The sequence below is a fragment of the Callorhinchus milii genome, unplaced genomic scaffold (genome assembly GCF_018977255.1).
Source record: "Callorhinchus milii isolate IMCB2004 unplaced genomic scaffold, IMCB_Cmil_1.0 Scaffold2, whole genome shotgun sequence".
Taxonomy (NCBI): Eukaryota; Metazoa; Chordata; class Chondrichthyes; order Chimaeriformes; family Callorhinchidae; genus Callorhinchus; species Callorhinchus milii.
This window is the reverse complement of record NW_024704743.1, coordinates 58,015,617-58,030,439: the sequence shown is the minus strand read 5'-3', so window position 1 is coordinate 58,030,439 and position 14,823 is coordinate 58,015,617. Positions and strand designations below refer to the sequence as shown.

General features: G+C 42.9%; 1 protein-coding gene across 2 annotated transcripts; it reads right to left on the bottom strand.

Annotated features, from left to right (window-relative positions):
• Positions 1 to 1,175: 1,175 nt before the first annotated feature.
• Positions 1,176 to 13,421, bottom strand: LOC103185995 (NDUFA4 mitochondrial complex associated). 2 transcript variants are annotated; one of them, XM_007904785.2, is made up of 4 exons: positions 3,226 to 3,271; positions 2,691 to 2,779; positions 2,528 to 2,588; positions 1,176 to 1,526 (listed from the first exon to the last, which is right to left on the bottom strand). In XM_007904785.2, the coding sequence occupies exons 1-4, from the start codon at positions 3,235 to 3,237 to the stop codon at positions 1,470 to 1,472; spliced, it is 219 nt and encodes a 72-aa protein (XP_007902976.1). In that variant the 5' UTR covers positions 3,238 to 3,271; the 3' UTR covers positions 1,176 to 1,469. The 2 variants fall into 2 exon arrangements, with proteins under 2 accessions (XP_007902976.1, XP_007902975.1); XM_007904784.2 differs by lacking the exon at positions 3,226 to 3,271 and adding an exon at positions 13,317 to 13,421 and having other exon boundaries at positions 1,177 to 1,526.
• Between the last annotated feature and the right edge of the window lie 1,402 nt (positions 13,422 to 14,823).

Genomic DNA, 14,823 nt, shown 5'->3' with positions numbered 1-14,823 from the left:
GTTCCAGGACCTTGGAGAGGAAGGGGAGGTTGGAGATGGGTTGGCAGTTAGGGTGTAGAGAAGGGTTCAGGGAGGGTTTTTTAAGGATAGGAATGATGACAGCAGTTTTTAAAGGGGTGGGAACAGAACCAGAGGACAGAGAGAGGTTAACCATGTCAGTGAGCAGAGGGGCAAGGAGATGGAGTTGGGAGGTAAGGAGTGGGGTGGGAGCAGGTGGTGGGTTTCATGTGCGTTATGATGGTGATGAGAGAGGAGGGGGAGACAGGTTCAAAGGTGTGGAAGTTAGGAGTGGGTAGGGGTCGGGGTCGGAGGAGGAGATGGGAAGTGGGTAGCAGTTGCAGTGCCAGAGGCAGCTGAGCAGACTCCCTTGACTTTGGATTCGAGGAAGTCTAGCATCGCCTCACAGTTGGCATTTGAGGTGCGGATGGGTGTCCTTAGCCTCCAAGACTGTCTTGGAGTAGAGTAACGATTTAGCGAAGGTGAGGGCGAGCAGAGGATTTGACATGGTCCAGTCAAATCTGTCGGTGGACAGTTAGGTTTGATTTAAGCCAGGTGCGCTCAGCAGAACGCGCCTGGGCTTTAAGGGAATGTAGATAGCTGGTATACCAAGGTGATTTGCGTGAGTAGGAGACAGTTCAGGAAGAGCGGAGAACGAGGGAATCGAGAGTGGAGGAGAGGGAGCTGTGGATAAGGATGACCGAGGAGGATAGGTCATTGTGGGAGGACGCCCAAAGGTAAAACCAAGGTCCCATCTGTCTATTCAGGTGGATGTTAAAGATCTCATGGCACTATTTGAAAAGAGATGACCAACAATCCTGGCCAACAAATAAAATTGCTCATTCATTTCATGGCTGTTTATGGGACATTACTCTGTGCGAATTGGTTGCCTGTTTGCCTACAAAATACAGTCACTGCACTTTACAGTAAATCCTGTAAAGTGCTTTGAGATGTTAACCAGAAGTGATGGGTGTTATATCCTACATAAGAATTATTATTATTTTGAATAATCGAAATGTTTTGACTCCTCAAATATGAGCCTATCTTTTGTGATGTTAAGTCCTATGAAAACATGTAAAAAGTACAATTTGCTCTCTGACTTCATGTTATTGGACACCACATTATTTGTCACAAATGCACTTTTTAATGTTAGTCAACAACCAGCATCATTTCAGTCTATACAAAAGTAGCCGAATCCCAACATATTACATTTAATCTCTCCATGTAACTTGAGTGAGAGTAAAATATATTATGTATTCTGAAAGAACGAAACTCAGAGAGCTTTAAGGCCTTTTAATGATTGACCTATATAGCATCAGGTATTCAATCAGTTACATTGATTACAATCCCTTCAAAGGCTATTTTTAGATAATCGATCAATTGATAGTTTATCATTTAAAGCAATGCATTCCAGAGCTAGCTTATGTTAGGCGTTGCATTGGAACAAAGGCAAAATCACATTCTTCAATCATTTAGAAGTCAGGACGGTCCTTCTCAAGCTTGGTGTAATCTGCGTTGACTGCTACAAACTGTCAATGTAAGAATAAATCATTAATCAATAATTCTACAGTTCTTTTGCTATGTTATGATTAGTACATCATGAATTTTAGAGGATGCTTCCAAAGATATCAGTCTTGACTCAGCCAGTAGCACTCTTGCCTTTGAGTCAGAGAGTTGTGAGTTCAAGGCCCTATTGCGGGACATTGAACTCACGGTTGTATTGTCAGAGGTACCATTCTTTGGATAAGATGCTAAACTAATGTCCCATACAGGTGGAAGCTAAAAATCCCATGGCACTGTTTAAAGAAGGAAGGGAATTTAATAATAATAATCCTTGCATTTGATATAGCACCATAGCATCTTCAAGACATCTCAAAGCGCTTCACAGAATATACTATAAAGTGAATTGACTGTATATTTTGTGGATGAAACGTGCCAGCCAATTGCGCACAGCAGTGTCCCACAAACAGTCGTGGAGTGAGTGACCAAATTATTATTTCTTTTCAAGGAGAGTGGAAAAGGTTAAAGAGAGGGGAAGAAGAGAGAAGGATGGAAGAAATAAATCAAAAAATGTTTGAAAGTGAGACCAACAGTTAAATGGATTGCTGCGAATTCTCATTATCTTTTATTATCTATTACTTATCTATACTTGTCTAGGGTATGTTTTGTGGCTCTCTCTCTCACCCTCACCTGCAACTCTGACCGTCCCACACCACTGATTCACCCGGTGTCCTGGACAACAATCTCCTAGATAAAATTAGTTATTCACTTCAGTCACTACACTTTACATTATATTCTGTGAAACACTTTGAGATGTCTCAAAGACGTGATAAGGCACTATATCAAATCCAAAGAATGTTATTATTACTGTAAATAAAGACAATGTCACATTCAACACTCATTCAGGACAGTCTCAATGCGTGCCCATAAAATGTATTCTGCAAAACACTGTGAGGTGTCCACCTGACATGAAAGGAGTAATATTAAATTATGTCAAATGTAAGGGTTATTTATTATTTATTTAAGATACCTTATATTGATCTTTAGGGCCAAGTCTGTTCCATGGTTCAGGGTTATTCTTTTTGTCCCAGCTGTCAAGAAAAAAGGGAAAGATGTACAAGATTGAAGATGCCTGAGTGAACAAACACAATATACTACACTAAGATTGGGATAATATTATGTTATTTCCCTACCTGACATCAGGGCTGAACATTGCCAAACGCATAACGTAAAAGCTTGCACCAAAAGCTCCAGATCCAATGAAAAGAAGCAGAGGAATCAACTGAAACCACAACAAAAAATTGCAGCATTATATAGTGCATTTACTTATTTAAAAATACATCTGCATCAATCAACACCATTGGTGGTATTTAACAATACTAACAGACGCCATCAGTAACCTTCAAAATGAAAACATTTATAACATTTTTCTTTTTAGCTGGTATCCACTGAGCATCACAGCTGAGTCCATTTCGATCTCCATACAAACGTCCTCCCTCTCCCAGCAACGATTGCTGATAATGATCAGAGCATGAACTCTAACTAATTTTCCCTTCTCTAACCCAGGGTTGTGCAACACATTAGTCACCAGTCACATGTGGCATATTGGCAATCCAGATGTTGCTAAATTGCAATTTGGATTAGTAAATACAAATGAGTAATAGACAATGTTGTTGCGCATCCATCTAAATATTCATATTCGCATGGTGGATTCATGTGTGCCTTCACCTTTTTGTGCATTTGTTGGTAAAATGGTAAGAGGAAAAGCAGTGTGTGTGAGAGTGTTTTTTTGATTGTTGTGTGTGCTTTACTTCATTGGTTATTGATTATCTGCTAAAATGGTGTGTAACGTGGGTGAAAACACTGGATTTCAGCACCATGGAAACATCAGCAATAGTGTATGGAGAGGGGAGCTGTCAATCATAGTCAGCTCGACTAATCGGAATAAACTCTCCTGGCCAGCAGAATAAAAGCAAGCTCCAACAGGGCACATCATGGCAAAGGAGCATCCAACTGGATGGAGAGCGGGGCGGGGAGTGAGTCTGGTATGTCTTGTGAAAGAAGAATGAAGACGCAATGAAGCCACATTAAGGTGTGCTGTGTCTGATAAACTCATGTCAGAATTCCAAACTTTAGTGAAAGAGAAGGACTGCAATGGTTCACACAAAATGGTGGTCGATGTTTGTTATATAAATATATACTTAAACATACATGTGAAGTATTGTACTGTATACATCTCTAATCAAGTAAAATTTGTGCATGTGGCTAAGATGGTGTTGCGATAGCCACGCCTGTGGCTAGTCAGTGATTTCTACTGGGCAACATTGCACATTGGGGTCAACTGTAATACTCCTGCTGTTGCCCCATTGAGATCAGCTAACAAAGCACAAACTCAAACCACAGTACTGAATAAATTCATCAAGCCATCAGAGGAGCTAATAATCATTATTTACTCGAACAATATGCTATCTCGCCTTGTCACAGACATAGCCCCCACCCTTCGCAGGCTGCTTTGCACAGAGAGAGATATGGAGAACTTCTGGGCAGCCTTCCACAGTCTGATTGTTTCTCAGCCTTGAGATAGGCAGGTGTCTGAGGCTGCAGCCTTTTCTTTCTGTGGTGCATTGTCCTTACATCTGTGCTCAAGGACCCGATTGCTCATTATCTCAGAGGAGTGAACATCTTCCCAGAAAAATATGAAATATAATCAGAAGCTAACCTCAGCCCGTCCAGCAAAGCTACTTTTAACTCCTGCTAAGCTAGTCATTAAATCAAACCTCTTTAAAGGACTTGGGTAGGTTATATTCTAAAGGTATATAAAGAGTAATTACAAGGCTTAAAAAACATTAAGCATTACAAATATAATCTTACAGTCACCATTTTGAGAGTGAGAAAATATGATTTTTGATCTCTCCTTTATCTATGATTTATTAAGCTAGCTAACTGTAAATGGTCAGATTGCACCTGGATAGCCCTTAATAGGGAACGTAAATAATATAAAGACACAATTAATGTAAATAAAATTATGGTTTGGGCAATCACAAAAGCATAAGACATAAGTAATAAAATTCAGTGCAATAAATTAATCAGATTGGTACAGCAACTGTGATTACGAATTGACTTGTTAACGTGGTTTGATCAAAGTTGATTGTAGAATATCTCAAAATCGGTTAGACTGGTCTTCTTCCTTCCCAAACTGAGACCTTTTTAGTCACGTACGACAAGTCTGCAGTGAGATATTCAACAGCTTGTTTTTACTATTCATTGTAGGGTTAAAAACATATCCTTTAAGGTCGGTACATTCCTTTTGTTCTTGGCAGTTTAAGTGCACTGATGTTACCAATGTCTTTGTGATGCATAGAATCAGTTCTAGTTCAGCAAAACAAGTTTGTGAGTCTTTTAATTAAAAGCCTTAAAAAACATTAACCATTATAAATATAATCTTACAATTTCAAAATCCAACATTGGGGCTTCAATCCACAAACATCTGACTCAGAAATGAAAATTCTAGCAACTGAGCTAGGATGACACACAATGACACACGACAAATAACAATGACACACATCTCTATTATATTTCTATATTAGAAATGTTTGATGAAAATTTTCAGCCACTATGTTATCCTATTATGCTAGGAAGTAATATAAACCAACACATTAATAAAATCCCATAATAAATAAGTATGAAATTTTAACAATTTTACATTTATATAATAATAATGATAACCCTTGCGTTTGGTAAACCGCCTTTCACGTCAAGAGGATTTCCCAAGCGTTTTGATATAAAACAGAATTTAGTCACATTGAATAACGTCAAGCCTCCTCTTAAATATCTTGGGAAACGTGAAAATGAAGAATAGGACAATATTGTTGTCAGATTCAGAATTGATTGAAGACATTTTTAGCAGATACAGTTAAAAGAAATTGAATGAGTAACTGATCAAATGTGTAATCTCCAATGAGTGACCTAACCAATTAACTCACACGTATGTCATAGTGAATTATATCTACTGGAAGGCAAAAAATAGTCAATCCATCCTTTGCTATTCTGTTTTTCATATAATTGAATTATTTTAAATTTATTTTGTTTTAATAATTTTAAGGTATACTATTGGGACCACAGATGGCAGTTTAAACATTCCCATTAGATCACGTGAATTTTCCCCACATCGCCACAGTAACAACGACCACATTGATAAATTCCCATGATAAATAAGTATGAAATTTTAACAATTTTACATTTATATAATAAGAAGAATCATTGCATTTGGTAAACCAACTTCACATCAACGGAATGTCTCAAAACGCTTCGCAGAATTTATTATGAAATGGATGAATTTGCAGGCAAACACAGCAGCCCAATTTCATACAGCAATGTTCAACAAACAGCCATGTCTGTGAGACATCAAGCCCTAGTGGAGCCTCAATTTTAGCTCCACATGGACAAGACAAAAGCTATCCTCATCAGCTCCTGCCAATGTCTCATCACTTCTGGCTCTGACCTCCTCAACGACTCCGACCTCTCTCTCACACTCACTGAATTAATACAATGAGTACAATTTACATTTATATAGCGCCTTTCCCATGGTGAGGTCTCCAAGTGTTTAAAGTGTGCAATCTTGGTGATCCTCAGTTCTTTTTCCACCTGGACCTCTACACCCTGCTTCTCCCTCTGCTTAGCAAACACAGCCTTCAACTCTCTCCACCCTCAATTCGAATGACCAATTTTATTTGGGAGATTGTTGGCCACAACAAGAGAAGCAACTCCCTTCTCTCTTCCAGTAGTGCTAGGGGATCTTTAACATCCACCTGAAGTTTAACATTCTAACCAAAGGATAACAACTCCACCCACGCCCACCGACACACACACAAACACTCTATTAGAAAGTCATCTTAATCTACGTGAGTTTGAGTCCCGAAGTGGAACTTGAACGCATAACATTCTGATTAAAAGATGAAAGTGCAACCAAATAAAATACACTATTGCACCTTATACACTGTAGCACCTTTCACATCAGGATGAAGTCTGAAAACCCCTCACAGAGAAGATCAGCTACACGAATTGAGGGTGGAGAGAGTTGAAGGCTGTGTTTGCTAAGCAGAGGGAGAAGCAGGGTGTAGAGGTCCAGGTGGAAAAAGAACTGAGGATCACCAAGATTGCACACTTTAAACACTTGGAGACCTCACCATGGGAAAGGCGCTATATAAATGTAAATTGTACTCATTGTATTAATTCAGTGAGTGTGAGAGAGAGGTCGGAGTCGTTGAGGAGGTCAGAGCCAGAAGTGATGAGACATTGGCAGGAGCTGATGAGGATAGCTTTTGTCTTGTCCATGTGGAGCTAAAATTGAGGCTCCACTAGGGCTTGATGTCTCACAGACAGGTGGACAGAACATCAGAAGACCTGAAATTAAGGGTAGAGTGGATAAATAAATCTGGGTGTCATCTATATACATGTGGATGGATGATATCACTAAAAAGGGAGCATGTAGATAAGGAAAAGGAAGGCACTGTGGATAGATCCCTGAGGTACTACACAAGTGAACATAGACAGGAGGAGAAAGTATTGTAGTAGACAAAGTGGAGTTAGTGGGTTATTTAGGATTAGGACAATGCAGTTCCATAGAGGTGGATAATAATAATAATAATAATAATAATAATCCTTGCATTTGATATAGGACCTTATAACATCTTCGAAACGTCTCAAAGTTCTTCACAGAATATACTGTGAAGTGAATTTGAGTGTATTTTGTGGGCAAAACGTGGCAGCCAATTACACACAGCAGTGTCCCACAAATAGCCATGTATTGAGTGGTTGTTTATGGAATACTGCCACAATAATAATGTTTTTATTATTTTTTTGAAGGGATTATTACCCCTGGAAAAGCGATCTGCCAATCGACTAACAACTGAGAGAAAAAAGACGATCGAGCACTATTGAGTGGTCAACAGTATGAAAAGCAGCAGAGAGGTTGAGTAGAATAAGAAGGCAGAGAGAGCCCTGGTCACAGAAAAAGAGTACATCATTGCTGACTTTGATAAGGGTTGTCTCAAAGCTGTGGGTGGGCAGAAGCTGGGCTGGAGAGCATTGGTCAGGGAGTAGAGGGAAAGAAGGTGGGAGCAAAGTTGAATGACAATTATACATTGCAGACCAAGATGGAGATAGGTCAGTATTTGGAGTTTGGAGGGAAAGGTAGATTTTTGAGAAAGTGGGTAATGATGGCGGTGTTGATGGGGAGGGGACAATGCTGGAAGAGAGGGAGAGATTGACTATGTCCTCCAGCTGGGGTTGGAGGATGGCCGATTGGGAGGTCAGCAGCTTGGTGGGAGGAGACTAAGGAAGCAGATGATATGCTTCATGTGGTTGCTGATGGTGGAGAGGGTTGGAGGGGAATGGGGGCAAATGCGTGCAGGGCAGAGGGAGTGAACAGGAGAGAAAGTGGGGAGGAGGAATACGTGGCCTAGGATATTTTGATGATTTTGCTCTTAAGTCCATGATAAAGGGAAAGTCACAGACTCACAAGAATTCAGTTCTGATGCAATCTTACATCAAAGCAAAGTTTTTACGGGACATTTATGGGGTTCTCTGATTAGATGCACTTTACATCGTCAGGCATTTTATTTCCGACAAGAGTCACCATTTGCCATGCTATTTTGCCAAATAGCACTTTTAAACCCGATAATGTCAATTTGGCTCAGTTGGTAACTCTCGGTTCAGACTGACACTCCAATACAGTACTGAGGAAGTTCTTGCATTGCCGGTGGCATTGCACTTCAGGTGAGTCACTGAACTTAGGTCTCAGTTGCCTGCTCACTTGGATATGAAATATCATTCCACCATTTCCTACCAGAGCAGGAGTTCTCTCAGGGTCCCCTATCAACATTCCTCCCTTATCAATATTGGAATTCATGTCATTGCTGCTTATTGGTCATTGCTGATGCAGATTAGCTGTTTTATTTACCGAACACAAAAGTCACTACGTGTTATTCAACGTAACTAAATATGTTAAGTACATTGTGATGTTTTGATGTCATAAGAGAGTATATCAAATGCAGTTATTATTAGAATTAAATTTGACATTATGAATATTTTAACTTTGTGATTGAATACATATGAATATTTAAACGATGTGACTGAATTTATTTTAAAATTGAAATTGGCCATCAACCACTGAATGAAAATAGAGTTTCTGACAACGTCCTGTCTGTTTGAGCGTCCAAATTCCCAATGGCTAGGAATTAAACAGTGTGGAATACAGACTGTAATGCTAAAAAGTCGACTCAGCATTGCATTGCATGACTATTTTCTATTTAAAATTAAGAGTTCTCTTTGGAAAAGTATTTCCAATGCTTCTGTTAATACTCTGATTATACTGCACTCAGAAGGAGCTCCGAGTTTTCAGGTCACAGAGTGACTCAGCTATTTCTGCAGGATGTCAAAATTGTTAAAAATACACCATCAGTTGTTCAACAGGTATTCTTTTTATTCTTGATGCAAATCTAATGCTGGTCATCACAAAATGAATAACTGCCAGCCAAATGCACATAACCGAGTGTCAGATCTTCTTTGATAATGGAATGTTTGGTATTGCTGAGTGTTCCCAGTAACTTCTGATGCTGTCATGGTAATGGGCAGAATAATGCACAAGCAGGAGACTTCACAAAATGTATATGGGTAAGACTTTAAGGGGGAGACTTTCCCAGGAATATCCTTCCTTGTTAAATGGGCTGTGTGCTCTGTTTTGAACACAACTGTAATATAGCTTCATTTCTTAACCGAATACCTTTCAAGTTAATTTTCCTCCTCCATCCCTATCTCATGTATCCTGGCCAACAATTCCCCAAAATAAAATTGTCATTCATTTCATGGCTGTTTGTGGAACACTGCTGTGCCCAATAGGGCTGCCGTTTTCACCTACAAATACATAGTCACTCTACTGTTACTAATGTGATATCAAATGTAAGGATTAGTAGTAGTACTAGTCAGCCCTAAAATTGGTTTAGTGTTGTTGAGCTAGGAATGGGAAAATTCACTCAAGTTTCCTTTTAAAATCCCATCCAGGGCCTCCTGCAAGTATACGCTGATGTGAGCTGTGTGATAGTCACATGCTCCATGAGCCGACTGATGCTCCCTGTATAAGTTCACGGATGATGAGCTCCTGGATGATCATCAGTAGCTATAGAGATGCACACCAGCATACATCGCCATCATTAGGAGAGACATTAATAAATAATAATCCTTACATCTAGGCTGTCTTTCACGTCTGGAGGATGGCTCAAAATACTACACATGTTTACTGTAAGTGTACTAACTGCATCTTGTAGGCGAACCATGTGACAAACAGAAATATTGTGACTTTTAAAATTCCACATTGAATTTGTTCAGAATTTGTTCAGGTGCTGTATATTGTAGTATTCTCTGTTAACTACCATCTAAGTATCTGTGAGTAAACTATTTAAGTGCGTAGATACATTTCTGGAAGATCCATTTGTGTACTCATGTCAGAAGCCATTCAATTCCCCAGGGTGTGGCTAATCACAGAGGCAACAACCAAGGAAGAATGAAGGTCAGCAGTGCACCCAGATAAAGCATAAATCACTCATGTTATCACCACTGTAGGTCAATGAATAAAATAGCATGGCAAGTACAGTATAATTTGGTTTCTATTGAATTATATAACAACAACAGCTTGCACGTATATAGCGCCCTTCACGCAGGGTAGCGTTTCAGAGCGCCTAACAGTGGTGGAGCCTGACTCCGAGACTGGGGACATATATATCCTATGTGTATTTGGAATAGGAAATAAGGGGCAATGTTGCCAAACTAATCCTTTAATAGACGTCTGCCATTGTCCCGTCTCAAGACCCACCTCTTTGATCGAGACTTCAATCATCTTCCTATCCCTACCCTCCCTGCCCTCCATCCCTCCTGATCCCAACCCCCAGCTCAGGTCTAAATCCCTGACTGTCAAGCACCTAGGAATATAACACTGTGAAAGGTGTTGTACAAAAATGCAATTTGTTGTGGTACCATGAATGTTGTAAATATCAATGAGGGGAAATTAAAGCAATAAAATGTTTATGGTTTAACAGGGTGTGTGGTAATCTTTACTTTGGTCAGCTGGGTGTCTGACACATGCAGAAACTTAACTTCATTCTCCATAACATACAAAGAAAATAAAAAATTGATGTAGCCTCATTAAAGCAGAGAGGGAACAGTCAAACTGTTTTTTTTTGGTCAGCCAGATTCTGACACATGCGGAAACCCATCACCATGCTCAAGAGTACTCAAACCAAATTGAGATTTCCATGCATCCCACCTACACATAGAAATCCCAGAGATAGATTGTTGAAATGGAATCCGCACTCTCTCCCTGAAGGGATGCATCATGCTTGCCTAATTCTGGAAATTATTAGGCGCAGGTTGGCAAGAGCCAAGCCTGAGTGTGCATTGGGGTACTGCTGGAGTCCAACCAGCTAAGACTGTATAGCTTGCCATTAACTTTGCTGTCCAGCAAGCTTTCCGGCTGCTTGTCCAGCTAGGACCATTATACTTAACCAACCACCTCCACTTCATCTCAGCAAATACTTTCTCCTTCTGTCATGCCCAGTTACCTGCAGGGTACCCCAGGGCTCCATCCTTGGACCCCTTCTTTTCCTCATCTATATGCTCCCCCTCTGGGTGATGTCATTCACAGACACAGGTTAAACTTTCACATGTATGCGGATGACACACAAATCTACGTTGTGTCCTCCAGTATCAACTCCAGGTCTGCCAATGTTCTATCAGCTTGTCTAGCAGACAACAGGGCCTAGATGAGTGCAAACTTCCTGCAGCTGAATGTCGACAAGATGGAAGCCATACTCTTTGGCTTCAATCAACATCTTCACTCCTGCGGATCTAAATTCCTCAACCTCCCTGGGCTCTTCCTCAAACTCACTGAACCAGTGCACAATCTAGGCGTCCGGTTCAACCCTTAGCTGTCCTTCCTCCCGGTGATGTACCTGGTCTCTGACCAGGACCACCTTCCTCCACCTCCACCACATTGCCTGACATCAACCGTACAAGAACAACAACAAGATTACATTTGTATATTGCCTTTCACGTCGGGAGGATGTCCCAAGGCGCTGGACGGTGTACAGCATTTCAGACCCGAGCAGGGCCTCGCTCCACCCTATCTCTGCGACCTCCTAACTCCCTACCCAAAATGCAGCTGAAACCCTCGTTCATGCATTTGTCAACTCCCGCTTGGATTACTCAAACACACTCCTCGCTCGTCTCCCCAGCTCCACTATTCAAAAAATCCAACTCATTCAGAATTCTGCTGCCCGCATACTGACCCGGACCAAACTCCGTACCCACATCTCACCAGTTCTGGCCAGGCTCCATTGGCTCCCCAACACCGAATGGATCGACTTCAAGATCCTCACACTCGTGTTCAAATCCATTCACTCCCTGGTACCTCCCTACCTCTCTGACCTCCTCACTCCCCAATCCACCCCTGGCACCACCATTCGACTGGCACTGGCCTCCTACTTGTCCCTCGCACCTTTTGCTCCACCATTGGAGGTTGCGCTTTCAGCCACTACGCCCCAAAACTGTGAACACTCTCCCTCAATCCCTCTGCTTTGCCCCTTCTCTCTCCTTTTCTGAAGTCCTGCCTGAAAACTTGCCTTTTCGACCATGCTTATGGTCACCTCCACACTCCCCCCGGCTTGGAATCAGCTGCGCCACTGCTAACAACAACAACAACAACTTGCATTTACATAGCGTCCTCTATGCCGGGCGGCATCTCAGAATGCTTTGAGCAGTGTTAAGCGCTCTGAAACACTACCCTGCATGGAGGGCGCTATATAAGAGCAAGTTGTTGTACGTCTATCCTACCTGTCAGGGCTTTGGTTTGCATGGTTACATGAGCTAGATAACAGATTGAGTATTTTTTCATCTTATTTATTTCCCTTAATATTCACATTTATAATTCAATAACAAAGAAGATGTCCTTATCCTTATCTATCCAAAACATAAGTTAATACATTAATTATGTCCTATTCAATGGATAGAACCAGATCTGTTACACATTGCTTGTTAGAAGCAGGACTCGTTCAGATTTTTAAAAATGTGACCCACTTTAGTGAAATAAAGCCTAAAAATGCTAGAAATAACGCAGAACTCCATCTCCAAGACAACAGTAAATTAGCATTCCTAGAGGTCATACAGTAATGTAGAGGAATTCTACAGTTTCAGTGCTTTTTTAGTTCAAATTCCTGAAATTAAAAACACTTTTATCTCAAATGTCCATACTTTGATATTTGCTTTGATCTATATAATAATAATAATAATAATAATAATAATCCTTGCATTTGATATAGCGCTTTTCACGTCGGGAGGACGTCCCAAAGCGCTTCACAGAATAGACTGTAAAGTGAATTGACTGTATATTTGTGGGCGAACGCGGCAGCCAATTGCGCACAGCAATGTCCCACAAACAGTCGTAGATTGAAAATGACCAATTTATTATTGTTTTTGGATTTTGGAGGGATTATTATTAGGCTCTGTGTGGAGTAAGGAAACTTGCCCAAGGTTTCGCCCTCTGTCTGGAATTGAACTCAGGTCTCTCACTTGCAAAGCGAGTGCTCTAACCACTGAGCTACAGGACTCCATATAAATCTGGTTGATCCTGGATCATTCTGTCTCTCTCCGAAAAATAACAGGCTTGGCAGGTCAAATGACACCAATCGAGTGGCAAACGAAATAAGGAGAAATAATAGGGGAAAGTGTGTTTATTTTTCCTTAGCAATTAGGAAAAAGTGCCTACTTACGCTTGGGTGCCTCTTGACTTGATGCCACACGAACTGAAGCATGTTTGGAGGCGCTTGTCGGGCTGGCTGTGGGGCTGGGCTGGGCTGAGCTGGGCTGAGCTGGGCTGGGCTGGGCTGAGCTGGGCTGAGCTGGGCTGGGCTGGCTGTGGGGCTGAGCTGGGCTGGGCTGGCTGTGGGGCTGGGCTGGGCTGGGCTGGGCTGGGCTGGGCTGGGCTGGCTGTGGGGCTGAGCTGGGCTGGGCTGGGCTGGGCTGGCTGTGGGGCTGGGCTGGGCTGGGCTGGCTGTGGGGCTGAGCTGGGCTGGGCTGGGCTGGGCTGGCTGTGGGCTGAGCTGGGCTGGGCTATGGGCTGGACTGAGCTGGGCTAGGCTGGGCTGGGCTGGCTGTGGGGCTGAGCTGGGCTGGGCTGGGCTGGGCTGGCTGTGGGGCTGGGCTGGGCTGGGCTGGCTGTGGGGCTGAGCTGGGCTGGGCTGGGCTGGCTGTGGGGCTGAGCTGGGCTGGGCTGGGCTGGGCTGGGCTGGGCTGGCTGTGGGGCTGGTGGGCTGGGCTGGGCTGGGCTGGGCTGGGCTGGGAGGGTACAGCGCTGCTCTCACTCTCACTCTCAGGGAACCTCAATGTCACTGCGTCTCCGAGTTCCCAATCCGCAGTACGTATTGTAATGCAATAATGCAATGCGATGTAATGTGATGCTCAGTACGTGAGCTCCCTCACTGCCTCCTGGGCTGGGCTGGGCTGGGCTGTCCTGGGCTGGGCTGGGCTGTCCTGGGCTGGGCTGGGCTGTCCTGGGCTGGGCTGTGCTGTTCTTCGGCTGTGCTGGGCTATGCTGTGCTGTGCTGGGCTATGCTGTGCTGGGCTGTGCTGTGCTGGGCTATGCTGTGCTGGGCTATGCTGTGCTGTGCTGTGCTATGCTGTGCTGGGCTGTGCTGTGCTGTGCTGGGCTGTGCTGTGCTGGGCTATGCTGTGCTGTGCTGGGCTATGCTGTGCTGGGCTGTGCTATCCTGTGCTGGGCTGTGCTGTGCTGGGCTGCCTCCCCTCCTGCTCAAGCCAACACCCCGCAGAGGTCACCTCAGAGATGTGCAAAGCCCCGGGACAGCCTCCGCCACCTGCACTGCACTGCACTGCGGTTTGTTGTCGTTACTGTTGTCATGTGAAGGTCATGGGGCAGAGTCACAATCCTCACCCACACAAGGTCACCCGCCCTGAGAGGAGCGGGTGTGTGCGTCCCCGGACCCTGAATTTAAATGCAACTGAAATAAAAAGTGTTACCAGAGGAGTGAGTGAGTGGGTTTAAACTGACGCAAACTCCTTAAAGAGAGAGGTGCAATGACACACAAATGGTCGGACCATCAGAGGTAGTATTGAATAATACTGCACCGACCCCATATAATAAGGAATGCTTTCCCGTTTGATTCCTGGACACTGCACACTCAGCTGTGTCCTGACTGTATTGTCAGATGTCGGCCTGATCCTCTGCTCTCCCAATGGATCAGAATATTGTGGGTACTAACT

Bases quoted from the DNA above. Each gene is read 5' to 3' on its own strand.
- LOC103185995 (XM_007904784.2), bottom strand. From the start codon at position 13,358: ATGCTTCAGTTCGTGTGGCATCAAGTCAAGAGGCACCCAAGC. The intron at 2,589-2,690 runs GTAGGGAAATAA...TTTTCTTGACAG, and splicing joins ATGTTCAGCCCTGATGTCAG to CTGGGACAAAAAGAATAACC. The intron at 1,527-2,527 runs GTATCTTAAATA...TTACATTGACAG, and splicing joins GCCCTAAAGATCAATATAAG to TTTGTAGCAGTCAACGCAGA.